Source organism: Pseudochaenichthys georgianus, chromosome 1 (genome assembly GCF_902827115.2).
Source record: "Pseudochaenichthys georgianus chromosome 1, fPseGeo1.2, whole genome shotgun sequence".
In the NCBI taxonomy this organism is placed as follows: domain Eukaryota; kingdom Metazoa; phylum Chordata; class Actinopteri; order Perciformes; family Channichthyidae; genus Pseudochaenichthys; species Pseudochaenichthys georgianus.
The window spans coordinates 17,544,412-17,572,189 of record NC_047503.1 but is presented as its reverse complement, the minus strand read 5'-3'; the positions used below and the strand labels follow the sequence as shown (position 1 = coordinate 17,572,189).

At 42.5% G+C, this 27,778-nt stretch overlaps 3 protein-coding genes across 7 annotated transcripts; 1 reads left to right on the top strand and 2 right to left on the bottom strand.

Annotated features, from left to right (window-relative positions):
• Positions 1-153: 153 nt before the first annotated feature.
• On the bottom strand, positions 154-1,416 carry rln3b (relaxin 3b). Its single transcript, XM_034094112.2, has 2 exons — positions 703-1,416; positions 154-610 (listed from the first exon to the last, which is right to left on the bottom strand). The coding sequence occupies exons 1-2, from the start codon at positions 875-877 to the stop codon at positions 333-335; spliced, it is 453 nt and encodes a 150-aa protein (XP_033950003.1). The 5' UTR covers positions 878-1,416; the 3' UTR covers positions 154-332.
• Positions 1,417-1,938: 522 nt separating this feature from the next.
• rfx1b (regulatory factor X, 1b (influences HLA class II expression)) lies at positions 1,939-16,066 on the top strand. Of its 5 annotated transcripts, none has more exons than XM_034101997.1 (18): positions 1,939-2,103; positions 3,354-3,720; positions 6,364-6,461; positions 6,556-6,633; positions 7,666-7,739; positions 8,049-8,328; positions 8,411-8,592; positions 8,667-8,786; positions 9,616-9,734; positions 9,855-9,973; positions 10,082-10,185; positions 10,275-10,426; positions 10,586-10,683; positions 11,650-11,799; positions 12,920-13,131; positions 13,577-13,730; positions 13,807-13,852; positions 15,185-16,066. In XM_034101997.1, exons 2-18 carry the CDS (start codon positions 3,381-3,383, stop codon positions 15,355-15,357), a joined length of 2,499 nt encoding a protein of 832 aa, XP_033957888.1. In that variant the 5' UTR covers positions 1,939-2,103; positions 3,354-3,380; the 3' UTR covers positions 15,358-16,066. The 5 variants fall into 5 exon arrangements, with proteins under 5 accessions (XP_033957888.1, XP_033957973.1, XP_033957805.1 ...); XM_034102082.1 differs by having other exon boundaries at positions 3,351-3,720; positions 9,858-9,973; XM_034101914.1 differs by having other exon boundaries at positions 3,351-3,720.
• A 1,492-nt stretch (positions 16,067-17,558) lies between these two features.
• dcaf15 (DDB1 and CUL4 associated factor 15) lies at positions 17,559-27,672 on the bottom strand. The gene is given in 14 exon segments (XM_034102243.2): positions 17,559-17,972; positions 22,749-22,864; positions 22,966-23,070; positions 23,162-23,244; positions 23,476-23,598; positions 23,707-23,798; positions 23,894-24,287; positions 24,289-24,515; positions 24,604-24,765; positions 24,861-25,006; positions 25,112-25,218; positions 26,257-26,398; positions 26,779-26,876; positions 27,491-27,672. Coding segments are annotated over 14 exon segments (1,947 nt in total). The 5' UTR covers positions 27,587-27,672; the 3' UTR covers positions 17,559-17,916.
• Between the last annotated feature and the right edge of the window lie 106 nt (positions 27,673-27,778).

Here is a 27,778-nt window from a genome sequence, read left to right as displayed (position 1 = left end):
CAAACCACTTCCTTTCATTTCGAAATCCTTGACAAATCAGTTTTTCTGAAACCATGCTTTAGAAAAGTGGAAGTGTTCCAACAGCATGAAATAATTTTAGTTTTTTCATTAGTGAGAGGAACAGAGACTTTCTTACCAACAACACAAAGCTTTATTGAATTATACATGTCAATACACAGTTAACACATACACATTCACATTCCTGTATCAATAGTCATCATCACATGCACTCAAGTGAGTTGGATGGGATCTGGAATTCTACATGTGAAGAATCACAAATGAAAAAAGTAGAGCTCTGCATTTTAGACAGGAACATATTTAAGAAAAAAGGTTCAGCAGAGAGAGCTGATTTCACTCTTGCTACAGCCCCATTTGCAGCATGCGTTGGACAGTCCGACCACCACATCTCGTTCTTTCCTATCTGCACTCCGTAGAGCCTCCAGCACCTCCTCTGAGATTGGTGAGCGCGATGAGCGGCTGAATCCAACAGATGCAGCTTTCAATGTTTGATCTCTCCATGCTTGTTGGGACTCTGCAGGATCTTGCTCCCCGTTGAGCTGAGGGATGGCATTTGTGTTCCATGGGTCATATGCCTCTTCTCCAATGAGAGCTGATCAAAAAAGGAAGGGCACATTTCTAAATATAAAAAAAATAACATATTAAACAAAACAAACTTTTATTTATATGATCATGAATGCTTACCTGGGTCTTCTATGCCTCTCCTCCAGCGAGAACCACCGCAGGTAAAGATGACAGCTCGAATGAACTCTCTTCCACACAATTTCACCCCGTAGAAAGAGGGATGACCATCATTGGTCCGAACCCTGTCCACCAGCACCGCCAACAAGCCCAGGGTCAAGAGAGCTGCCTTCCACATGGTGAGAGTAAAAAGATGCTGTAAGGTGTCTCAAAGGCGGGTTGAGGTGTTTGTTTCTTTCTGGGTAGCTCTCACCATATATAAGCCTCACTATCTCAGAGAAGAATCTCAACTCACTTTCCCTCTACGTCATGCCCAAAGAGATAAGAACATGGACCTTTTGGGGCAACAATGCAAAACGAAAAAAGGAAAACTTGCGATAAAGTAGCCATGATGCCAGAAGGGATGTCAACACAGCCTTTAGCTATCGAATCACCTGTGACCTTTTGCTGGCCTTTCTGTCCCTTGCATCTAATGGGTTGGGCTGTGTGTGTCATCACAAAACTCCGTCTTGCTATCTGCTCTTCCCTGCATTGGATGGAAATCACTATCTAACTAACCTCGAAGATAACTAGGGCGCTATATCTTGGTGTTCACTACATGTGGCACACACACAGGCCTACATGAGAGATATCACAGGGCAACTGGAAATACTTCAGTGACTCAAATCAATCGTGAACTTCTAAATGTTGCACGTTTGAATTATTTATATAGAGGGGGCGGAGATAAGGATCAGAAACTGGTTTCCACATACAAGGAATTTGCTTTGGCCTATTTGCATATAGACAATAAATATAGAATAGGAACAAATTAAACAAAAACATTTTAGAAATACTATTTGATTTTTTTAAAGATATATGTGCAATGTAAGATGGCCAAGAATGTGCTATAATAGTTGTTCAGGATGTGTAAAGGTTCACAGTATTTAGAAGAAAAATAATATTCAATGTACATATATAATAGTACAAAACTCTGAATTAACGTAAAGCAAAAAGATAATAAGTGGCAGTAGCAAAACATTTTATCTAGTGAATAAAATGTCATTCTATTATAAATTTATAATCTATTAATCTGCCTGATTTCTTGAGCAATCATAAAAGTAACATTAATCGTGGTCATCTGACGTTCGACTATGGCGAAAGTGACAGACAGGCACTGTCTTCCAATGAACGATAGATTATTTTACTGACGCGGTAACCACCTCCCAGGTCAGCCAATCAGCATTTAGTGCATGGCGGGGCGAAGACGGGAGGGTAGCAACAGTTGCCCCGGTGAAGGCAAGGCGCCATAGTCACGGTAGTCCTGGCGACAAGAACCAAGCAACGGGAGTCAACAACAACAACAGCCTAAATCTAAGGAAAAAAAGCTCAAACGACTAAAAAGGACACTATTGGGATACATTAAAGGTGAAAAAGTAAACTATTTCAGAATTATAATTTAATTTTCTCCTAGTATATGTGTGTGCTTGTTTGTACAACCGTCAGCGTTAAAGTGAGAGTGGTCGATCTAGTCTGTGATGAAAGTGGTTGCTAGCTCATTTCCCAAAGCAGACCGTTGTTATGGCGATGTCAGATCTGTGATAAGAGCACAAGATGGCGGGTGTGTTGGAGTGGCAACCGTACTTTTTCTGGCTCATCTGTTATAATGTTCAGGCGTTTTCTTACAGCCCCGACAACGATAACATTATAACGAGGCGTGTTTAGTTGCGTGGTCATTGATTTAATAACTATCCAACACGAGTCACTAGCAGCTAGCTTTTGCCCCCTTTAACGTCACAACTCAACGGGAGCTGCTAGCTGGGGAAGCTATCACTCTCTTGCTCAACTCACTTTTCTTAGCAAGCGAATCAGAAACATTAGATGTAGTAAAACACTGAAACCGCCCTCGTAACCCTCACGTATATTAGCTGTAAACTCGGAGTATGAGTTTAGGGTGTTTTATAATCTTTTTGTGACTTTGAAAAAGTTTTTGGTCTGACATTGACTTGTCTGACGGCAAGAGTCCCTTGAACACGGTGTGCCGGATGATCATCTGATTGTCTTGTTAGCTGTGTTGCTTCACGCATGAGTGGTTTATCTTGGGATGACCTTAATCTTTGACTGACAGTGGGTCAGATGATTAATATGAGTTTATTTCCAGATGGTGAAATCTGGGACAGACCTTGTGCAAGTGTTTAGTTAGCCATGCCTTTGTTTCGTTTTCACTAACACCAATACATCTTGATTTGAACATTGATTACATGTCTGTATTCATGGTGCTTAAGGTCGCATTGTAATTCATACTGCACCAGACAGGAAAAGCTCTAGCTCTAGTGTGTTATACTCAGACAAAAGCCTTACTTCCGTTTATGTTCCACAGAATCCACACACACACACACACACACACACACACACACACACACACACACACACACACACACACACACACACACACACACACACACACACACACACACACACACACACACACACACACACACACACACACACACACACACACACACACACACACACACACACACACACACACACACACACACACACACACACACACAGAGATTGTGGCTAAATCATACAGAGGTATAACATGCCAACAAGTGAGTGTTGTTTTGTGCTCGTAGCACTTTCATTAATGAGTGCTGTGTCTTTATCAGCAGAACTAGTGCCTCAAAGCATTGGTTGCCATGGCAACTTCTGGATACTCGGAGGACCTTCAGCCTCAGCAGGCCAACACAGTAACTATGGCAACACCTGGTGCCATCGCACCCTCATCTACAAAGACGGCACACTTCCTGTCCGATGTCCCACCGACCTCTGGGACCATTTCATCTGCGAACCAATCGTCCGCTGCCGCAAAAACGGGACAGGACGCACTTTGTTCTCAAGCGCCGCCCACCAGCCAGAAGCCAGTGGTTCTGACAACTCCCACGCAACACTATGTGCCCCCAGATATCCAACACACTGCGGTCCAGAAAAATAATGGCCAGAGCAACTCGCCTCAGTACATCATAGTGACTGTTACAGGTGAGAGACAGTGGAACGAACGGTACATACCTACATAATACATACTGTGCACACGCACACGCACGCACACACACACACACACACACACACACACACACACACACACACACACACGCATGTTTTAGCAGCAAGAGGGCATGATGTGGCATGCAGTCTGAGCAAGCCTTAGTTTGTCTTGCAAGTCAATTCATAGAGAGAGGGGTGTACGCAACAGGCTGGATCCTGGTTGGAGACTGGCAGTCTGAACAAAATATAGGGATGGAATCTAGTTACCAAACAGTGCAGAGAGGAGCTGTTTTTGACTCTTTGTCTTTATTCACCTTTTAAAATATCTACGATAGCTATTCTTTTTAGTTGTCAGGGCCAACCCATCTCTTTAAGGGTGGTATCATATAATCCTTGAACAATCAGTCCATAAATGAATTGACAATAATTGCTAATGATGTTGTAATCTTTTTTTGTATTTATTCAAAAGAAGCCCATAGACCTTTTTTTTTTTACATTAGTGCAAATTGAATAGCTTTAGGTTTCGTTCTATTGGTCAGACATATTGAATATGTTGGATACTATAACTGAGGTCTCCTGGTACTTGAAAGACAAGAAGAGATTTAAATCCATCTCGGGTCTAAAAACACTTTTGTAGTTAACCTGTCTGACAGGGGGTTGCATATAAATACAAATGGTAGTCGGTGGTAGATGATGTTTTCAATTATATTTAATCAACAGGACTTTATGTGTGGAAGTCCGACAGCGGTTCAGAAAAAAGCCATTATTTATGGTAGCTAATATCATTTGTGCTTCCAAGGCTTTGGACCATTTCCAGATATTTTTGGAAATCCATTTAGACAATTGCTCTTTCAAAATGTTTCAAGGATTTAAAAAAACAAATGCTGAGTCAATTAATAAATCAGCTATTTTGTTATAAATATGTTGTTAACTAGTGGGAATGAGAGAGAATTGACACCAGCAGCAGTGTCTCTCTCTGTATGTTTATTTTAGGGTCGTCTATTCGTAGATCTTTTTGCCTGCTGGTATCAAGTAACACTGTGCACTCCTCAGAGTGAGACTCACAGGCTGGGGCCCGTCACACTCATGTAGTTGGACTTCAAAGTTAGTTGAGTAGCTGTGCATATTAAAACATGGCATTCCCTCATAGACACTGCAATAAAAAGTGATGTAGCTCTGTAATAATCATGCTCAATAAAATAGAATAAGCTTGAGCTATGTGCTTTTTTGTTCTATTTATCCAAGTTTATGAAAGCAGGTTAGAATAATGAACTTAAAGCTTTTCACTAAATACAGTCTAACTATAAAGAACCTTTCTAAAAACCTGCTTCTTTTATAACAACACAACAGGAGGTATTATGTAACACATAGAAAGGGATAAATGTTTATTTGTTTAGCCGCTACTTCATAATGTCACTTTACTACATACTATTAAAAGTGAATTGAATTAGAATATTCAGACAATGGAATTGGAAATTGACGAATACTAATATATAAAATAAAGTCACACAATAATAATAAAATAATGTAAACTTGATTAAAGCATTTTTTTCACACGGGTAGAAAGTCATTTATTTCAACAGGCATTAAACTGCCAATCCAGTTTCAATGGTTAGGACCTTTGTTAACTAAGTGTGAAGTAACAACATGTTATATACAAGTTAGATAAAGGCAAGGCAAGTTTATTTATATCGCACCTTTCAACACAAGGTAATTCAAAGTGCTTTACAAAAGTCAAAGACATTAAGAGCATTAAGAAATAGTGCAGTCATTAAAAAGCAAAGATAATAAAATAAACATAAAACAGGAATAACACAGGTATAAAAAACATTAATAAACTTTTCCCAGAAACTTCCCATCCTTTTTTTTATAATCCCTTGACCTGGATTTTAAAGCTATTGTTTTTAGATTCCCGAGCCTAGGATATTTAAACCTGTTTCTTTGTTAAAGGACACACACAAAACTAAACTCTCTCTTTTGGCGTTAACCTAAAATGTTTTTTCAGACAGGAGCTTTTGTCAAAAAGTTGATCATGTAAACAATTGAGGTCATGTCTATATGTTGCACAAAAGTGGATAATGTTATCATTGTGACCTATAATTGAGTATTGAGACCTTATCCTAATGCAACTTTACAGTGAGGGGTTGGCTGTGCTGGCTACAACGTAATTATGTTAACTGAAGTAAAAGCAGCACGGTGAAAACAGTTGGAATAATGTTTTCATTTGATTTGAAGGGTACAAAGAAGTACATCTTACCCTCTCCTCTTCCCGCCCTCCATCCTCTGTTTTCTCCCTCCCTCCATCATCCTCCTCGTGTATCTCTCATTTCCCTCTCTCATCTGATCTGCATGTTTACAAGATTGACTGATTTCTCTCTCCATCTGGGGAGATTAGCTGTCCAAGGCTGTCCTGCTGCATGCAAGATATAAGGATGGAAGCAGAGTGGGACAGACAGACACTTTTTAACCTCCCTGCTATCAGTCTCCTCTGAGAACTTTGCTAAAATATGTTCTGCGATGGTTGTTATTACGATTTGGAAGCAGTGTGTCGTGAGTACTTAACTTTGTGGTAATAGTGTCTGGGCTTTTCCCTCGATTCTGTTCAAATATCTGATGAACCCTGTCTTCCATCCATAGAGGGCTCTGTTCACTCCAACGACAGCCTGTCAGACTCCAGCCCGCCGGCCTCAGGTGTTCCTGCTCAGGTGGTCCAACCAGTGCAGACCAGCCAACAGGTAATACCCCGATATAAACTCAAACAACATTCGTTTAAACACATGGTAAATCACCCAGAGTTCCATCTGACACTGTGGCTTTACTCACCTGCAGAGGTCAGTGTTGCAAGCAGCCAAGAGGATTCAGTCCGGCCACATCAACAACCTGCAGTCTGTGCACATTAACCAGGAGGTAAACAGACAAGGGAAAAAACAGTAGATGCAATCAATTAAAGTGCAATGGCATGTATTAGTAATGGCTTTGCCCACTTTTACAGGCATATGGAAACTAGAGAAATACATGTTTTCCTTATTCGAATGTCTTAAACCTCCATAATGCAGCCTCCCCAGGCTGTCTGACATGTACCTGAACACTGAGCTCTGCAGGTCCTGCTGCTGTTAGGAGTGTTTGTGGACCACCACCTTTCAATTGTCTTAAATGGCAGACTGCTATCCTAATACTTCTTAGTTGTGTTCCCTAATACTTATATTCAAACTGTCATGTCTACCCAGAAAATCCCTCATCTTTACTGCTTCATTTTATGTACAAAGGTTATGATGGGAAGAAGTCAAACACGGTTCAGACATTGTGCCTGCTCGGCCTTTTCTGAGCCAGTTAAAGGGCGTAGCACTCAGTAATTAGAACAACAAGATCTATAGTATTAGAAGGAACATTAATTATTAGTATTTATTATTTTGTATATACGTTTTTTCCAAAGGTGTCCAAAGGGCACATTAGGTGATAAACAGAGTCAAACAGCAGTGCAAAAAAAACAATTTCTTTATATTTAAAACGTTTAAACAGGTTATAACCGTATTGCTACCTGGTGACCAAATTAACCAACAAGACCAACAAGTTTCTAAGGACACCATTTATTCAGGTCTTGACAAGTCTGCACACTATTTATTACGGTAAATGTGAAGCATACTAGGGCGTCTCATAGCTCTTAAAACCCATTATACACTTCCTGCTCTGCAAATAATGACACACAGAAAATGCCATGGAACTCACTGTGAGAGGAATACCAAAAACAGAGCTATAAGAAGAATACACTTCTCAGATGGACACATACACGACTCCAAAAAGATGCTAATGTTGCATTGTGGTCCTGGATGTGTAAATACTGTTCGCAAGTTTGCCATAACCTTGTGTGGTAATATGTCAATGTTGGGTTCACAGCTTGTCAATGAAGCTGCTTTAATCTCCTGTTTGCTCGTTGTCCAGGTGGAGCATGTGTACTCCGGTCAGGTGCAGTATGTGGACGGAGGAGGAGACACCACCTTTACCACGTCCTCCATGTGAGTAGAGAGGGACCTGCTGTGTGCATGTTGTGTGCAATCTCCATATTTGTGAGGTTAACGACAACAGGTTTTGCATGAAAAATGTATTTAACGATGAAGCAATTACGCTCGCTTTTCTTAACACACATCTTTGTTTATCTGTATTTATTTGTGTGTGTGTGTGTGTGTGTGTGTGTGTGTGTGTGTGTGTGTGTGTGTGTGTGTGTGTGTGTGTGTGTGTGTGTGTGTGTGTGTGTGTGTGTGTGTGTGTGTGTGTGTGTGTGTGTGTGTGTGTGTGTGTGTGTGTGTGTGTGTGTGTGTGTGCAGTCGATCGAGCAGCTACCCTTTCTCCGACTCGCCCCTTTACTCCCAGACCCCACCCACCTCCTCGTCCTACTATGAGGCCACGCCCAGCTCTGAGTCAGACCTCACCGGCTCTGTGACCTCGCAGCCCGTTTCTGTGGCAACAGCTGGAGCCAATAGCGGCGGAGCCTCTGCGGGCGGAGGGGGGTATGTCATTCAGGGAGGCTATGTTTTGGGAGGCGGAGCAACAGGTGGAGGAGGACAGAGTTACTCCAGCCCTAACTCTCGTGCCCCACCTGCTACTGTGAGTAAAAAAGTGAACAACAAACTGGTTACACTATAAGAAAATTAAAGTTCAGGAAATTAAATCTGACCATCTTCTTTAGGTGCAGTGGCTGTGTGATAACTACGAGGGGGCGGAGGGGGTGAGTTTACCCCGCTGCACCCTCTACTACCACTACCTGCTGCACTGCCAGGAGCAGAAACTAGAACCTGTTAACGCCGCATCCTTCGGCAAACTCATCAGGTCCGTCTTCATGGGGCTCCGGACGCGGAGACTGGGGACCAGGTATTAACACATACACTAGAGTTTCATAGCAATGCATCTGAGGGCATTGTCATAACTGTTGGTGTGTGTTTCAGAGGGAACTCAAAGTACCACTACTACGGCCTGAGGATCAAATCTGGGTCCCCGCTGCTCAGACTGATGGACGAACAGCAGCACATGGCGCTGAGGCAGCAGCCTTTCTCACAGAAAAACAGGTATCCACACCCCACTGCGTACTTGTGTCCCTGTGGCTATGGGTGTATTACATTACTTAAAGCTGGGTTAGGCCGTTTCTTGAAGCTTCATTGCCCAAATATTCCATAATCACTTTTCAGCATATTGTACAGTATTTCAAGTTAGTGAGAGAGAACTAGACCTCTGCACGTCCTTGCATGTGACAGTAGACTTTGGCCATGTCATTTAAGCCAATAGGAGTGTTCCTATTGGCTGTTTCGCAGATGTGTGTGCACGCTCCTTCAGATGGTACAAGGCTATTTTACTGATTGAAAAGTTGCTATTTCAGCATTGGCAACAACTGTCATCACTTCAAATCAACTCCAAAAGAGACAGGCAGACTTTTCCAAAAGAAAGTCTCACAATGTTGGCAAAGCATTTGTAGATATGGAGAATCATTGTTCTCGTCATTTAGCTTTCTGCTACCTGTAGACAAAGGCTCACGTCTTTAGCTAGTTAAAACCCATGTGTATGTAGTGCAATGGAGTCCAATCACAGTCTGTCATCTCTAAGGGCTTTACAGGTTTACAAGTTTGCGAAATTATTCAGGACGGTCATTTCCATACTTACATACTGTATGAGCGCATGCACATGCCTGGGTTCTTCTGGTGAGAGGTGCTGAGCACAGAGGGGGGGGAAGAAGAGTCATGCAGGAGGAGGGACTTATTTTAAACAAAAAAACTGCAACCGTCAGCTTAAAAAAATCCCTCTTTCGTGATTTCTGTATAATATATGCACTTTTCATTTAAACATTCCCTGTGGCTTTTTCTGTCGCTCTGACTGATGTGTACTCTTAACTTTTTCTAATAGGTTAAAGCCACTTCAGAAGGCACAGGGGATCACCAATGGCACAGCAGGTGGGCTGGGCCAGCAGGCCTCAGGACTTTGTGATATTTCAGCTCAGGTGCAACAGTATCAACAGTTTCTGGGTAAGCCCTCTGAAAAAGGTCTCTAGTTATGTTTAACAGGAGTACACTACTTAATGTTCAATGATTCTGTTCCTGGCACTCCCGTCAACAAGTAGTGAACAACCGCTCTCTCTTAATCAGAAGCATCGAGGCCGCTGCCTGACTTTGTGGAAATCGATCTGCAAGCTCGGCCCCTGCCTGACGGGATCATCGTAGAACACCTGAAGGCCTTTCAGACGCTCTACAGAGAACACTGTGAGGTAGGCGGAGACAGGACGAGCACACTGACTGTTCTCTGTCCACATACACAGCATGTCAAACAGAAGTGTGTGGACTCAGCTCTGTGGTGCTGTGTGTGACCCCCGCAGGCCATAATGGACGTGATGGTCAACCTCCAGTTCACCCTGGTGGAGACGCTGTGGAAATCCTTCTGGAGGTTCAGCCAGAGCATCGACACAGAATCCCTCAACTTGTAAGGGCCAATACTGCAATGTGATGAGAGAAATGCTAGCCCATGCAGAGTATCTCCACTCTATGAACGCTCTGTCGTCTTCTCCCCAGGCACAATGAGTCGGAGAAGCGCCTGCCCAAATCCTGCCTGGTGGTGCTGTGTAAGTACGAGCCGGTGCTGCGCTGGACCAAGGAGTGTGACAACCTGCTCTACCAGACCCTGGTGGAGATCCTCATCTCTGATGTGCTGAGACCCATCCCCAGTGAGTTAGTGAGGCCCGTAAGAGGCCCGAGTAGAAAAGTGTTCTGTGAGGCAATCACGATTTTACAGCATGCTGGCCTCAATATGACGGATACATACCTAAGTGGTCAGAAATAAGTGATAACCCCCTGTTCTATCCTTTTCACTTCTCCTCCCTCAGGTGCCTTAACTCAGGCCATCCGCAACTTTGCCAAGAGTCTGGAGAACTGGTTGACAGGCGCCTTGATGAACATCCCAGAGGAGATGGTTCGCATCAAGGTATTTATAAGCTTCTGTGTTGATTCCAAACCAAGTTATAGTATGCGCCGGTTCTACAAATACGCCAATATTTATTTAATTATTCTGGTGCGCAGCCCTTTTTCTATTTAACTACTGCTTACAGGAAATGACTTAAGGATTGACAACTAGAATATTGGCGGATTTGTTATGAAAGTTTGTCGCTTCATGTATTTAGCTAAAAGACAGTTTCTCAGTAGCTTTATCCATACCAGGGCTGTGGATGTTAAATGATCCTTTTTATCAATCAACAACTTTATTAATCCCGCAAGGGGCAATTGGTTATGAGCAGCAGCTTATGTCATGTACACAGGCAGGAACATCCAAGAAGAAAACACACAGATACACCCGGGAGCACAGATGTGGATAACTATAATAATACACTATAAATAGTTCAAAGCATCACAATAATAAATAAATAATCAAGTTAAAAGCCTTTTCAAGAATTTAAAAGCTTGAGTACAGAAGGGATGAAGGATTTAGAAAAGCGATTAGTCCTTTGAGCAGGTAGAGCATATCTTCGCCCTGATGGCAACAGACGGAATTCATGTGCGAGTACACGACCTGGAGAGTTCAGAATGCTCTCTGCTTTCCGCAGAATCTGTTGGTTACAGAAGGAGTTTAAGTCTCTCTGTTTCACGCCGATGATCTTGGAGCAGGTTTTAACAATGCTGTTCAGGCTGTCTTCCTTATTACACGGCTTAGTTGAATACTCAACCCCCTGTCCAGTGTTCTTTTTTCAATAATGACTGCCTTTGCTCCACATTATGCCTTTCACATAACACATGCATGCATCTGTAACATTTTGAATGTAGTCATTATTACCGAACTGTTTTAAATGTCAGACTTTAACAGATGGTTCACGGTTAGAAGAACAGACTCTGAACTTACTTATTGTTGCTTCTTCCTGACAAGCGCCTCTTCCCCCCCCCCCCCTCTGTGCTGCAGGTGGTGTGTGTGGGCTCCTTCTCCCAGACGCTGCGCCGCTACACCAGTCTGAACCACCTGGCCCAGGCCGCCCGCGCCGTGCTGCAGAACACCGCCCAGATCAACCAGATGCTCTCAGACCTGAACCGGGTGGACTTCACTAACGTGCAGGTTAGTACCACTGTCCCCACCCTCCCATTCACTACTGCACACGAGTGTTTTAGTTTTTGTCTCACATTACTTTTTATTATATAAAATCATTACAACAGCAGCTGTGCACGTACATGACAACCCAAACAAAAATAAACAATGCAATCCATGGAGGATCTTCACTTCCAGCGGCTCAGGAAGAAAGCCCTCAGGATTACAAAACGCCCCCATCACCAAACTGTTCTGTCTGCTGCCGTCTGGCAGGCGGTACCGCAGCATCAGGACAAAGACCACCAGACTCAGGGACTGCTTCATCCCACAGGCCAGAACACTATTAAACACCTGAACTTAGAAACAACATCCACAACATTCATCTGGCTGCTACTTAGGAATTATTTATCTAATATATCATATTCCAATCACTTGCACTATTTCATTATTTCACTTTTTTACTATTTTTCCTTTTGTATTTACTATTTATTGCACTATTTGTTTCTGTTTATCAGTTATATTGTGTTGCACTGTTGGAGGAGCCTGTGACCTAAGATTTTCATCGTCATAACTACACTGTAGCTATGCACGCATGACTAATAAAAGCCTTGAACCTTGAATACAGCTGTAGATACAAATACAGAGATAATATAAAATAAAAATGCAGTCGGGAGTCACATTCTCATTTGACCATTTGTCAGAACAGTTCTTCTTATTCAATCAGTCAGTATTCCTTGTCGCTGGTTTGAATCTTAAACATTGACCATTTCTCTTAATATTGTGTTTCTTGCCGTCTCAGTCGATATGTCATTTTTTCCATTATGTGAATTTCCTCCACGATCTCCTTCCATTGTTCCATAGTAGGAGGCTCCACCTTGCACCACTACCTAGTTATGGCCTTCTTGCCAGCTATCAACAGTATTTTTCTATCTATGTAGTGAACATTTCCCTCTGTAAAATTGCCCAGATAGAGTACCATGTAGTCCATAGGAACCTCATATCTCAGTATCTTTTGCAAAACCTTGTGTACCGATTCCCAGAACTTAAGCATTTGTTGGCATTTCCAAAATATGTGTGCATGGTTGGCCTCTGATTCTCCACGAGTGTTTTGGGTGAGAGACAGCAGTGTAACCCTCCTCTCCCCTCTCAGGAGCAGGCTTCCTGGGTGTGTCAGTGTGGAGACAGCGTGGTGCAGCGGCTGGAGCAGGACTTCAAAGTGACGCTGCAGCAGCAGAACTCTCTGGAGCAGTGGGCCTCGTGGCTGGACGGGGTGGTCACCGAGGCCCTGAGGCCCTACGAGCAGAACCCCAGCGCCCTGCCCAAGGCTGCCAAGGTGTTCCTGCTCAACTGGTCCTTCTACAGGTGAGGGGGGGACAAAACGGGATATGTCAAAGTAATGAAGATTAGATTAGATCAAATGTATTCATAGCAAATTGGGAGTCACAGCAGTATGTATTACATGCGTTTTAAATATCATAAAATATAAACAGTACATTTATACATATCAACAGTAAGACAGATATATATCAATAGAGTATCTATAGAATACACAACATAAAATACCAATAAACTACAACAAAAATACAAAGGTTACATTTTAAAAGTGTGCAAACTTTCTTTTATTTTGTTGTTTTATTAATATACACATTTAAATGCAGTGAGGTGGTGTGAGTACAATGCAGTTTGTTCAGGGATATTGAAATGGGGGAAAACAAAAGAAACGATAAAGCTGGGATTCCTCTGCTCGCCTCGGGTAAGGTGCTTTAGGTGGTCTGACGTTGGATCATGTCCTCTGCTCTCTCCCCAGCTCCATGGTGATCCGGGACCTGACTCTGCGCAGCGCGGCCAGCTTCGGATCCTTCCACCTGATCCGCCTGCTGTATGACGAGTACATGTACTACCTGATAGAGCACAGGGTGGCCCAGGCTAAAGGGGTGACACCCATTGCAGTCATGGGAGAAGTACGCACCTGTAAATACTGTCACACGGCAGCAGTCTCAACTGGATGATTTTTAAATGCTTACCTTTGTGTTGCAGTTTGCCAGCGCTGTGAAGAGCCGCATCTCCCCCGACCTGGACAAAGGTAGGTTCAGTTGGATTCTCTTGCAGATATGTAGACCCTTAAATGGGCAAACACATTTTTAGGGAAATTAATTGATGGCCATTTTTTTCATGACACCCATATTACACTGCTGTTACACCCATATAACACATCCATTTACCCTCCCAATTACAAATATAATACACCCATGTTACACCATTATTACACCAATACTTAACCCATGTTACGGTGTTATTAGACCATATTACTGTTATTACACCCATATTACACTGTTTTTGTACCGCATTACACATTAATACACCCCTATGACACCCATGTTACATCATTATAACATCTGTATGACACCCATGTTACACCGTTATCACACCTATATTACAATGTTATAACACCCATGTAACGCCAATATTACACCAATTTTTCACATGGAAACAGCCTGTCCAATGACTGTATCTCCTAGGGCAGTGGTTCCCAACCTGGGGGAAGATCGCAGGGGGGGCGCCAGGCCTCAGATGATTTGAGGCCAAATATCATATTTAGACTTTTTATTTTTTATTTTTTTTTTACATATAATTGTAAAGCAATACATGATTGTCACTAAAAGCCTTGTCTCTACATTACAATAAAATATAAAAAATAATTGATTCATTCATTTGAATAACAATTCAAGTTAGTATTAAAGGCATAAAAAGACAGAAATGTATAATTCTTTCTTTAATAGAAATGTTTCTTCTGCCCGTAAATTGTCCAAACCGGGCTTTTCTGGATAAGCACATTTTTAAAACATAGTCATTGTCCATGCCGGTTTCAGTTGGATTATTTGTCACAGTTGCTCCGATCAGATCGGTCTCCTCCATTTTGTAGATTATTTACGACTTTTGAATCCACATAAACACATCGGCAAAATCCGGCTTACTTTGAGCATGTGTTTTAAACAGTTTAATCCCTTTGTGAATTGTTTCCACGTCCTTTCATTTCTTCATACAGCGGGAATCCAAATGAATTAATCCTGAGTCCAATAACCATCAAAGTCACTCCAATAGTGCTCCTTAATTACGCTTTCAGCCTCCTTTAACAAAATACTTCACAGTCATCCAGTTTGTGACAGTAGTTGTAGCATTTTTGAGACTTTTAAACTTTAATTACCGCTGTTGCCCCCCCCCCCCCCCCTTGTGTGTGTGTGTGTGGGGGGGGGGGGGGGGGCGCAACTTCCAACAGGAGTCATTTGGGGGGGCTCTTGGGAAGGTTGGGAACCACTGTGCTAGGGTACAGAAACCACTTGGGGGTTAAGTTTCAAGTCATAGTCTCTGTTAATCAGGTCGCTTAATGTCACATAAATGCCTTTTTCTCCATTAGAAGAAGAGGAGGATGACGAGGAAGAGGAGAGCGACGACGAGGGAGGGGATCTGGTGCTGCAGTCCAGCTCTCTGAGTGCGATGGACGACGACAAGGACCCCATGGAGCCTCCCGCCAAGCTGCCCAGGACCACCTTCAGTCTGCACCCTCTCACCGACAGCACACCTCCTTAGCTGCTCATCTGTAAAAATATCTACACACACACAGACATACACACACACTCACATTTGCTTTAAATCATGTCATCCTTAACATCATGTCATCCTGTCACTCTTTGTCTGCAAACAGCTGATTTTCGGTGTTGAGTGTGTGTGTGTGTGTGTGTGTGTGTGTGTGTGTGTGTGTGTGTGTGTGTGCAATCATGTGAAAGTGGGAGAGCCAATTGTGTGCTTTTGTGCTGCCATTTCTTTCTCTTTTGACTTCACCACAGTCCTTCCCTGGTTCCCTGTGGCTGTAATTATCCAGTGGCTAGCTACTCCTGTGTCCAGCCTCAAATATATTATGTACCTAAATATATATATTATATTCTTGATTCCCTTCTGTCCCGCCTTAATCACTGACCTGATATCTGTGTGGAGATTATTCATTGTACTCTTAACTCATAACTATCTCTGACCTTGCCTTTAAAGCCATGACTATGCAGGGGAGCTGGACTTAAGTGAAAAAACACTTTTTAAATCTCAGAGTAGCATCTGGACTGATACTGGATCATGTATGTTGATGGACCGTTAATGTCGAAGCCATATTTTACTTCATGCCATTTCTTATTAATTTGGCCAATGAACTAATACCCTCACCCTGTGCCTTTGAGAGTTTTCTTGAACAAAAGCTTGTATTCTATATATTCTGTATCGGTGGATTAATAAATGATGGTCCTGTGAAGTGGTCTCGGTGTTGTCATGAACTTGTACTAGCTGTGACAAAAAAATGTAGACAGTCGGGCCTCGTGATTCTGCACAGTTTGCTGTTTTCCATCCATCATCCATTCATTCTTTCAATATCAACATTTCCTTCACACACACACACACACACGTGCAGTGCAAGTTGGATGGGCCACAGCACCCAGCAGCACTTACTACACTGTATCCATGGCAACCTTTGTACCAGCTTAGATGTACCAGCTCAACGTTTTTGAAGTGGAAAAGCAGTTGTGTATTTTCTGAGTATCAATGTTGTGTAACATTTTGTAGAAAATCTATATTACATCTTTTGTGAACACTGTCACACATCCAGACTATTCGTGTGCTGTCTAACCATTGTTGCCTTAAGAGAAACATGTTGTGCTATGTCTACTACACAGATTATTGAACTATATTTTTTATTGTGACGATGGACCCACATGCTTAACCAGCAGCTTGTCACATGGCGTAACAGGAAGTGTTTGACGGTCCTTCAGGGTGGTCCGACTACATACCCCACCAAAGAGCACTTAATAGAAAACAAAGGTTGGCCTATATATACACATGTCTTCATGTGCTGAGGGCAGATAGAATCAACCGCCAACTGGGATGTCACTACTATACAAAATGTGACAGAATCTGTCCTCAGCCTGTGCTGCTGAACCTTTTCTAACCGAGGTCCTCTTGATGTGATTCTGAAGACTGTTGTTATTAAATCTATAAGTGTCTGTAGCTTTATTTTCCCTGTTAACTAAAAGATGCAATTACTCTCAAAATATGTGCCAGATTTTGTTTTCTTCAAGTACCCACTCTAGACTTTGCTCAATACACCACCTGGACCAGTCTCACAACCGTTGTCCCTTAACTCATTAAAGGGGATCTCCAGTGTTATTGCACTTGCATACATTCGGGGAAAATAAACACTTTTTTTTTTAATAATGGTTGAAATTATATTATTACAGACTGAGATCTTCTGGACATTAGTCTTAAGGTTCAAGCTCTAAACTACTGGATCCTACGTTCCCCATAATGCAACTTGGAAGCATATTTTCTTTCACACTCACTGCCTCTTAAAAGGACTGCTTCATCCAAAAAAAAATGACATTTGTAAACAGAGAAAAGTCAAACTTTTTCACAAGGTCCATTTAGAAACATGTCTTGGCAAATGTGATTCTTTATGCAGTGTTTTAGGTAGCCATGTTTAAGAGAGATGCACAGGTTTTGGAAGTAGTGAGCACAGAAGGTTTTTAGTATAGTTTTGCTGTTGTTAAAAGCAGTCCCAATTCAACGTTGCTGTTGTAGGTTCTTTGTTCACCTTGGAGGTAAGAAACATGTTTCTTCAGGAATTCAAAGTAACACTGGTTGAGTAATTGATATATACATGGTCATTTTGTGGGTGAGGTGTTGCTTTGATCTGCAAGGTTGACTGTTAGCAGAATATTTGTATCCATTTTTTCATACCACAGACAAGCAAGTAACTCTTAACATTTTATTTTTACAAAAACAATAGTCTTACACAGGTACAGATATTGCATTCGTTCAGTTACAGACACCCTCACTCCAATAGCAGTTTGCCTTTATGTATAAAAACTATAAACTAAATCCTCATTCAGTCCAGCTCTTGGTTTTGGTGGATGCAATACACAATAAACAAAAAAAGATGAAACCTGTAAAATTGAACAAAGTTCACCCAAAAAAAAAAAATGCATCTCTTCAGCATTGGAGCGACTTTTGTTTGTTTTCTATTTGACACAGATTTACATGTTACTAAAGCGCTGTCTGTGGACGTATGCATCTCTGTGTGCTCGGCTGTTTCCATTGCTTCTTCTTTCTTCATAATACAATCCAGGTACATCGGTCACTGTCTGCCAACACTTGCAGGGACGAGCCTACGGGTGAAAGAGGCACAATTCATTATTGTCCTCACACACAAATCAACATTTGCACCCTTGTCTTCAAAATGGTTATGATAGCACATGTTTCTTTTGGCTGGCAGTGAGGATTACATTAGGTCTACACAGTTCTAATGATACCTCCGGGGAGTGTTTACTTCTACGACAGAAACTGACATTCAAATGTATTACACTTTAACCAACACTCATACTAAATAAAGACTTACATTTATCTGAAATAAACACTTAAAATGATCAAAAAAGGTCAGTAATGATGTAACATGGGTGTATTAATGTGTAATGAGGTAAATAACTGTGTAATATGGGTCTAATAACAGTGTAAAGTGTCACAATAGGTAAATTATAGGTATACATTAAAATGTGATGACTGAAAAGCTGTTTTTGTTGTTCTCTGGCTGCTGATTTCGCCCGTTTTTACAGCAGACATAATGACATGTCATTAGGGCTGCACGATTCTTGCTCAAATGTGAATCACGATTTTCCTCCATAAGAATTGAGATCACGATTCTCACACGATTCTCATCGTTTCAATGAAAATATTTATTGCACTCTTACTCTTAGACGTCACATGAGTACAATGAATTTAAACAGACAACATTTGTCTCTCTTGTAACAAAAACATAACTTTGTCTTTAGTCTGTAGTTGCTGAATACTGAACAAACATTACTACATTCAAAATGTGGCACCTGGAGCCAACTATTGTGGCTTTAACAGACACCATCAACATCAAAGTGCTGGACTTAAATCCAAGTCTCAGTTTCTTGTAGCAAAAACATAGAGTAACTCAAATGAATTTGACAGCCAACTACTGTGGCTTTAAACAAAGTGCTTGACTTAAACTCAAGTCTCTCTGGTAACAAAACATACAGTAACTAAAATAAAGATATTGCTGCTGCCTGAGTGCTGAACATAAAAAATAGAATTGTTGCAGCTTTATAATAACAAAATGTAAACTTTGCAGTAGCATCTGTCCATAGTGACAGGACACCCAACTACTGTACAACAACACCAACCTGTTTGTTACAGGGAGGAATGCACGTCAGTTACTCAAAATACCTCACCACAGTGCTGAGTATAAAAACAAAACAGTCACAGCTTTAGAATAATAATATTAAAAAAAGCCTAGCCGGCTAGCACCCAGTACAACTACGGCACTTAAAGGTTCTTGTACTGAAAAAAACATAAACTTAAACAAAGTGCTAGACTCCTCTGAGCAGTAATGTCACTGAATCAAAAGGATTAACTTAAATACTGCAGCCAGTACTGAATATAAAAACGGAACAGAACATAAAGTTACAGCTTCAGAATAAATGTAAATAAAGCCTAGCTGCCTAGCTACTAGCACAGTCCATCTACTTTTTTCAGCACAAGCACAACTTCCCTCTCACTCTCGCCAGAGTCGCCACCGGGATTTTCATCGGTGTTGTTGTCATTGTCCTCGACCTCCTCGTCACTCATTTCTGTTTTTCCTGTACTACTAGTCGCTCTCGTCACTCTTTGCTAATCAGTGCTAATGCTAACGCTTCTGTAAACATACTGCCGGCTCCTGCCCTCACGTGCTGCAGTCAGTGAGTGTTGCCAGGTATACTTATTATAAGCCACATTGGGCTCATCTTTCTGTAAAGTTGCTTGGTGGTAAGTAATAATGGTTGTTGCGGTTGTGAGCTTGTAGACCCGACATATATAGGTTTAAAGTGCTCATGTTCTTTTGCGCTTGTTTTCATAGACCTGGTTGCTTATTCCTTCCGCAAAAACTGGCAACACGAGTGGCTGCAGCGTACTGCATGAGAGGAGGAGAGACAGACAGAACACTACCATTTGGATGCGATCATGGTACTTTAATGTTAAATGTATAGAGTATATTTGCTTTACATCATTTAAGTATGATTGACATTGCAAGTTGGTATTATTCAGAAGCAAAATAATAAAAAAATGTAAAAAAATCCCCCCCCCAAAAAATCAGCTTGACGTCATAGGATCGGCGTAAAGTAGAAATGAGATCTCGCATAGGTGTCTGAATCGAGATCACGATCTTTTTTCGATTAATCGTGCAGCACTACATGTCATGGTAGGAAGACACAGCTGAAGACACATTACCGTTTTATTTAATCTTCCCAATAAGCCAGGACAGGTGACAGTGAGCCAGAATGCACTATTCTAGCTGAACAGAGTTCAGCCATCATTCATTTTGAATGTTTACACCTGTGTGGTTCCTGCTGTGTCAAAAAGGCTTCTGTATCTTTTCCAGGCTGACACACTTTTATGACTGACATTGAAATAGAACAGCACCATCATTAACATTATTACGAACACCTGTGTTTTTCCTACTGTAACAAGTGTCAAACTGTCTGCCCTTGTGGGGGTTTAGCGACACACTTGAAAGGTGCAAAGCCAGCATTAGTTTAACCTGAGCCTTTCCTGCTGCGACAAGTCAAAATGTGATCCATTATTAGAGACATACTGTTGCATGATGTAAACACAAAATGGTTGTAAGCCTGGCAAACAAAGCAGTGATGTATACAAGTGTATTTAGATCAAAGCAAATCAAGCTAACAGGCATTAGCTAGAGGCTGTATCAGAGAAAATGTTCTCATACGGCATCTACATTTGCGTACTGATGTGTTATTTTCAGTGCATCAGTGTAAATAATTTGCTACTGTCAATAATGACATTGCTAGCTAGCTAACAGTTCTGAGGGCACAGCAGCCGTGTGCGATTTAAAACAATGCTAGTCGAGATTCACCCCCCACGCAAGTGTTCAGTGTACGAAATGACAGTGCACTTGGGAAAGTATCTGAAAGGCAAGCTCTTGTTATGCCAGCTTAAGCCAAGCTAAACACTCTATATCTGTCAGAGATGGGGACTCGAGTCTGCGACTCGGACTCGAGTCGCACTTAAGTCGCGCACACAGAGACTTGAGACTTGACTTGGACTCGTGACCAAAAGACTTCAGACTCGACTTGGACTCGTGTGTTGGGACTCGTGAACAATCATTGTGTTTTCTATTTTTGGCGTATTAAAGGTGGGGTAGGTACATTTGAGAGAAACCGGCTCGAGATCGCTAGAATTTGAAAATACACAACCGGAGATAATCTGCTAGAGGCTGCTACTTCCTTATAGAGCCCGCCTCCTCCAACACACACGAACGCGCACATGACCAATGAGGGCACGAGATAAGTTTGTGCCCAGATGGAAGGCTGACAGGCAGGTAGGCCATCCAGTTACTTTAGCCGGGCTTATTACGCAGACGTGCGCGCCTCTGTTACTACCTCGTAGTAACACAATAGCGACCGGCGGCACACCTGCGGCTGTACCGCTTGTAATTAGGTTCAACTACAAAAACTTCGAACAAAACGCCGGCGGCACCAACAAAAGGAGCGCACACTGCAAAGTCTGCAATATCAAAATCAAGGATGCTGGCGCAACAACGTCGGATTTCATCAGGCACTTGAAAAGTCACCCGGAGAGGTCAGTCACATTAACGCATGGACGGTTAGCACACATGTTTAGCTCAGCATCAGCTGTGTAATGCTAACTTAGCTTGCTGCTAGCTTTGTAACTGAATATGAAAAGATGAGTGAATGTTTGCTTGTCACACTTGTTTGAGTTGAGTGGCGTTGACATCCAACTCTTGACATGACATAAAAAAGGTCGGTAACGTTAATCATTACGTTCCGCTGCGTTAAACGTAGGAAAATACACAGTTACATACATAAATACATCTGTGGATTTATAGGCAGGTTACAGGTTTATTGTTGACCACGTAACGTTAATGTTACAGGTTTATCAGGTTACCATGACACTGGCTTTGAGTGAGAGGATAGAGGAATATGTTTATTAATAGTAGACTTAAAAGATGTCATTAGAGACCCAGTGTATAATAACACAGTAAATGCTTTGAATTGCTTAGATATAGCTGTGCAGTATTCTTAACAGACTGGATATCAGCAGACAATAGAAGGCTTATTACAACCAGAAGAGACATGAGACTTTTATTTTTTTAGAGACTTGAGACTTGACTTGGACTCGTGACCAAAGACTTGAGACTTGATCAAGTCTCACCCCACAAAGACTTGAGACTTGACTTGGACTCGTGACCAAAGACTTGAGACTTGACTTGGACTTGCAAAAAAAGACTTGTGAACATCTCTGATATCTGTTGTTGAAACCTACCAAAACATTAAAGCTTTGGAAATGTGCAAAAACAATGAAAGTCACTTAACTTTAAGACAGGTGAGTTAGAGGTGTTGGTAACATCTGTAGAGGAATTCAAAGGTGTGTGTGTGTGTGTGTGTGTGTGTGTGTGTGTGTGTGTGTGTGTGTATAACCATAACTGTTTGGTGGCAACACATTGTGAGTGTCTACCGTATGCCTCTCTTTAGGTTCTACCTGCTGGCATTTTTTTTTTTTTCAAAGGCAATAAACAAGCAGCCATTAGGAACGTTGGCAAGTAAGGACAGCTAAATGGTACACCTTATGATAGGACAGGAGAAATGGATTAGGAACTATTCATCTAATATAAATCAGGTCCTTACCCTATTACCATGGTTACCAATCAGTTAAGATTGCATCAGCAAGTAAACATGTTTATTTAACACGGCCCACACTGTTCAGATGTGAACAGAAAAATTAAAGATGTGAAGTTTAAATGTGTGTGTGTGTGTGTGTGTGTGTGTGTGTGTGTGTGTGTGTGTGTGTGTGTGTGTGTGTGTGTGTGTGTGTGTGTGTGTGTGTGTGTGTGTGTGGCTCACCTTTGTGTAGAGCTTCGTTGGTCATGCGATTGATGTAGCGGGAGCTGCTCTCGGGAACCAACCACTTCATCACCGTGTTCACACACGACTTCCTGTAAGAACTCCACACACTCCCACTGACAAGGGAGAGAGAATGAACACTTTAACTCAAAAGAAAGGAAACATAACAAGAAATACACTAACAAAAAGCTAAATGTGGTTGGCAGAAGTTCCTCACCTGGTCTGACCCTTGACCTCAGTCAGGTCACCTACACCCACGGTGCAACACACACCTGTGTTGAGGTCCCAGCTGACCTGCAGGTTGGAATGATACGTGTTTGGCCTGGAAACAAAAACAAGAAAAAGCAGACTTTAGTGGGACGAGAATAATTAGCAGGGCTGAAGAGGGCTTTGGGTTTATCTAAGACACGTACCTGCAGTGCTCCTCGTCCACGTTGGAGAAGGCCAGTAACAGCAGACCAATGTTGATCATCACAGTGTTGGTTTCAGGACACACCTGAGACCCATCATACACCCATTATCTCCAGGTCAAATACTAAATGTTCTTCCTGTTTTTTTGTTCCAGCTCAAACAGGAGAGCTAGAAACAATCCATCTACTAGGGCTGAACAATGACATTCAAATTCTGATTTGCATGCTACGCTGTTGTTGTTTTTTTCAATCATGCATGCATATTCAATGTGTTTACCCTGGTATTTATGTTGTTTTGTGTGTGTTTGTGCACTGACCTCTAATATCACAACATCGTAGTCGCTGAACGAGCAGAACTGAGGGGCCCAGGCAGCATCGCTCCTGATCACCTCATTGATGAGATACTCAAAGTCTAAAGTCAGCTGCTCCACGCACACACTCTGCAGGAGATATAAAACAGGTTCAATGTACCTGATTATTGACTCTAGATTCCAGGTAACATGTGTATCCCAGTGTTTCTGAATCAGCCACAGATTACAAACACGCACCTGTCCGTTGTGTGGCCCGGTGACTAGCTGCAGGTTCCGTCCCTTCAGGTCAGTGACTGTGAAAGGCAGCTGAACTTTATCGTCTACATAACCTGGAGACACGGAAACAGAGAAGAACAATGTGGGTCAGCAGCTTCAGACATTTTTCACACATTCTTCATCTTTGTGTCCTCCCTTTTTCTCTCACCCCCTGCACCTCCCACAGGCTGCTCCGCTGCCCCCGGCTGTTGGAGGCGGTACTGCAGGAGTGAATAATTGACATATCCAGGCTCACTGGGGCCAAACTCCTGGGATGAGGATGGGGGGGAGGAAGAGCATGAGGAAGAGGAGGCAGGAGACATCCCTTGTTCAGAGGACTGTGGCACACTGTGGCTCCCTCTTGATGTTGACGCTTGTGGTAAAATAGTCCGTCTTTCCTCTTCCTCCCTCCTCTTTTTACAACCTGCCTCCTCCCTCTTTGTCTCTTCATGAATCCCTTTGTCTCCTGGTAACTGCGCTGCCTCCTTCGTCCCATCAGATGGTCTTCTCTCAGCCTGGTCTTCGTCCTCTTTCCCCCCCCCCCCTCCTCCTCCTCCCTGGGCCCCTCCTGAAGAGGTCAGCTGCAAACTCTCGCGCTCGAACGGCTGCTTGCGACTGGCTCGGAGATGAGGGAATCGAAGTGGGTCTGCTAGTTGGCTGTCGGCTTTCGGGAGATCCCTGAGGTAGTGAGGAAGAAGAGGCCGAGGATGTGGAGGAAGAAAATGTAGAGCCTTGACTTGACAGAGACGCTCTCTTTGTGTAAAGAATCTGTGATGACTGGCCCTGCTTACCTGCAAAAGAAACATTATGATGTCACATGATGGTAACAGGCAGGGGTTAATGGGAATCAATAACGAGCTGTTTGTGTTCGAGTGTTACCTGGGCAGAGTGAGATCCCGCAGGCCACCAGAGAGTAGCTAGTGTTCAACAGGATGACCTGGTCCTTTTTTAGCTGGAAAGCTGGCTGGAAGGTGGGGAACGGGTACACCACCTGGTACCTGCTGTTGAGCACATAGCCATGCTCCAGACACTCACCACTTCCTGGGGAGAGAAAGGGATGAAGTCAGATTAGAAAGAGAGAGAGATAGGGACAGGAAACAATAAAGTAGTCAATGTGTGAGTATGTGTGTATTAACCTGTGCGTATGGTAGTGGCTGAGGGAACAGGGCAGCAGTAAGAGCAAGGTTTAGGTGGAGGCATGGAGGCAATAGTGATGTAGATGTCTCTGTTGTTTTCATCACTCATCATTAAGTTCATCAGCACGGAGCTTGAACTGCGTGTACTGGCAGGTGGAAGGACACATCAATTACTCATCATTACCTAAACATTGCAAAATAAATAGCCAGATATGCATCAGCTTAATATTGAGATCTTTTTGTGTCCTTACTTGAAGCCAAAGATAACGATTTTGGAGTGGTCATTTGGCCACTCACACACGGTCAGGTAGAGGTCGCTGTAGATTTCCTCTCCTGCAAACAGACGTACATGATGGACCTAAAGACAAAAAACAGAGATGAGATAAAGAAAAGCACATCCGTAAATGAATATGACTTATCCAAGTTCTTCACTTATAACTAGTGCTTGAATTGGAATCAAAAAGGTGCCAGTACTCTAAATCAGCAACTGTTTCAAGTCAATTTTTTTGCATACAGCCCAAAAACAAGTATTTGGCTCAAAGTCATATCCTATAATGCTGGTGGGTTTGTCTCTTTACTGTATATTTTAGAAAGGCTCACTGTACTTAAACAAAATGACTCAGGGTGCATCTGAGATTAGAGGGGGTGCAGTGGTAAAGTGCTATTTTTATAAGTGGGGAGTGGACCTGACACCCTAGGGGGGTCCAGGGGCATGCTCCCCCGGGAAGATTTTTTTTTTTTAAATATTGAAGTTAGATGCATCAATCTGACTTTGAGAGCAAAATGAAGAGACATATGGATACCTCTCAACATCCATAATGAAACAACTGTAAACAGATTTCCTTTTTCTTTTATGGATATAAAAGAAAGTAAAGCCTGACTCCTACTGGCGGCTGGTTAAATGACTCCTCGTCCCTAAGTACACTCACCATCTTTCAGCAGGGAAGGAGAGAGGGAATCCTTGTCCGGCGACAACCGCTGTCTTTTCGCACTATTATTAAGCCACGCTAACATTTTCGAAATGCTAACGTTATGTGATGTCTTTTCTGCTCGAGTCTATCACTGCGGCGCGTCTTAGATGCGGCATCTCATGACGCATCTAGGTACGCTCTGGCGCCAATGAGCAGCTCTCATAGGAATGAATGAGGCCCGCCTCCCACGCTGTATCCAGTTCTTATTATACATCCATGGGTACGCTGGGCATATTTGTTGTCATGCGTCATGACGTGCCGGTACTCAGTAAGAAGTGCCGGTACCACATGGGTAAAAATCAGAAGTGCCGGTACTGCGTACCGGTGAGTACCGGCCCAATTCAAGCACTACTTATAACTCTCAAAAAGGAGGATGTGGTTTTGCATAGAATTCTAATGGAGTGAGTATGTTTCTTTTCATTTACCTGTTTGAGTCTACTGTGCAGGTTAAACTCCCACCAATAGAGAAGGTAGGTATAGAAAGAGAAGTCGTCGTCATCTTCTCCACAGTCGCTGGTGTAGGACAGAACGTAGCGACCGCATTTGGTGAAACCCAGAAACACATGCCTGGAACAAAAAACATCATACAACACTGTAAAACAGGCCTCTGCTTCAATAATACACATAATCAATCCTCAATCTGAGTATAATGGCCACTAGTAGGTAGGGATTTTCTAATCCAATAAGTAAATTAAGTGTCGACACATATTTGTTAATTAAGTGAAAACAAAGCATTGGTATTGGACATAAACTATTGTATTGAGACTGAGTTGTATTGGTGCATCCGTACTAGCAGATAATATTCAGAGAGCATGAGTATCAACAATCCTCAACACACCATTTGGTTTGAAATGCTTTCAGTTTAACAAAGTGTATTTCTGTCCATTGTATAAGACAAGTTGCATAATGACAACAAACCCATTGAGTAAACACACGCAAACACTGACCCTGCTCTCAGGAACTCCTCACTGACGATGTTCTTCAGCGGGACACACACTCGCGGTGGCAGCTTCCTAAAGAGACGCTGAGAAAAATGTCCTGACAGCTGCAGGGCAGGCAACAGAGTAGTTTTAGACAACATAATAGTGAAATACAAAGTGCATCATAACGCATGAAAAGTGTGTGTAAAAGATATGGAAATTGCACTAATAATGAAATAGCGTGTCGTTGATACAAAACAAACTCAGCTTCAGTCATAACCCTGCACAGTAACACGCAATGATCTTATGGCTAGCGTATATACAGTAAACCATTTGCTTATAAATCAAACATACTAACGTGGTTAACGTTATATCTGATGGTTGCATTAATTACTTAATGTGCAATCCGGCAAGTTTCTGCTGTGGTTTAGCTTGAGCTTTCACGGTTCAATATGAAACGCTGTTGACGGGTTGACTAGGCTAGCACGCCAACACTGCTCACACAGGAGTCTACAGGCATGTTAGCAAGCCACACCAAGAGATATACATATCGAGAAAGGCTGCTTGAAAGCAAGGGGGATATGAGTGTCCATACTTAGCATAGACTAATTAGCCACCTGCCTGCCATTAGATGTTAGCTTTCGAGCTAGTTAGCAGCTAGCTCCAGAACGCTTTAACAGCGGTTGCTGAACTACTCTTTCAGTGTTTAATATCACACGTGTTCTGAATTCATGCCTACCTTCCCACGCATGAGAAGCTTCACGACATGGTCCTTGTGTTTTCTTTGAGATTTCTGTTTGCTATCGTCCTTTTCTGATTTCGAGCTGGGCGCCATCTCCCTCTCAACTGTAGTAGCTCGCTCCAGTCAGGACTGACGTGATTGGTCCGCAGGCCTCACGAGACAGCCCTTATAGCCGGCGGACGCATCCATGGCGGACGAAACAAAAGGTGTAGCCCAACAGAGATGACTGCAGGAAGCCCCCACTAAAGCGATGTCTGAATTATACATAAATAAATGAATCGGGTG

Coding starts and splice junctions, on each gene's coding strand:
- rln3b (XM_034094112.2), bottom strand. CDS start 877: ATGTGGAAGGCAGCTCTCTTGACCCTGGGCTTGTTGGCGGTGCTGGTG. Junction 611..702: donor GAGAGGCATAGAAGACCCAG/GTAAGCATTCAT, acceptor TTTTTTGATCAG/CTCTCATTGGAGAAGAGGCA.
- rfx1b (XM_034101997.1), top strand. CDS start 3,381: ATGGCAACTTCTGGATACTCGGAGGACCTTCAGCCTCAGCAGGCCAAC. Junction 9,974..10,081: donor TCTACAGAGAACACTGTGAG/GTAGGCGGAGAC, acceptor TGACCCCCGCAG/GCCATAATGGACGTGATGGT. Junction 13,132..13,576: donor CTCAACTGGTCCTTCTACAG/GTGAGGGGGGGA, acceptor CTCTCTCCCCAG/CTCCATGGTGATCCGGGACC.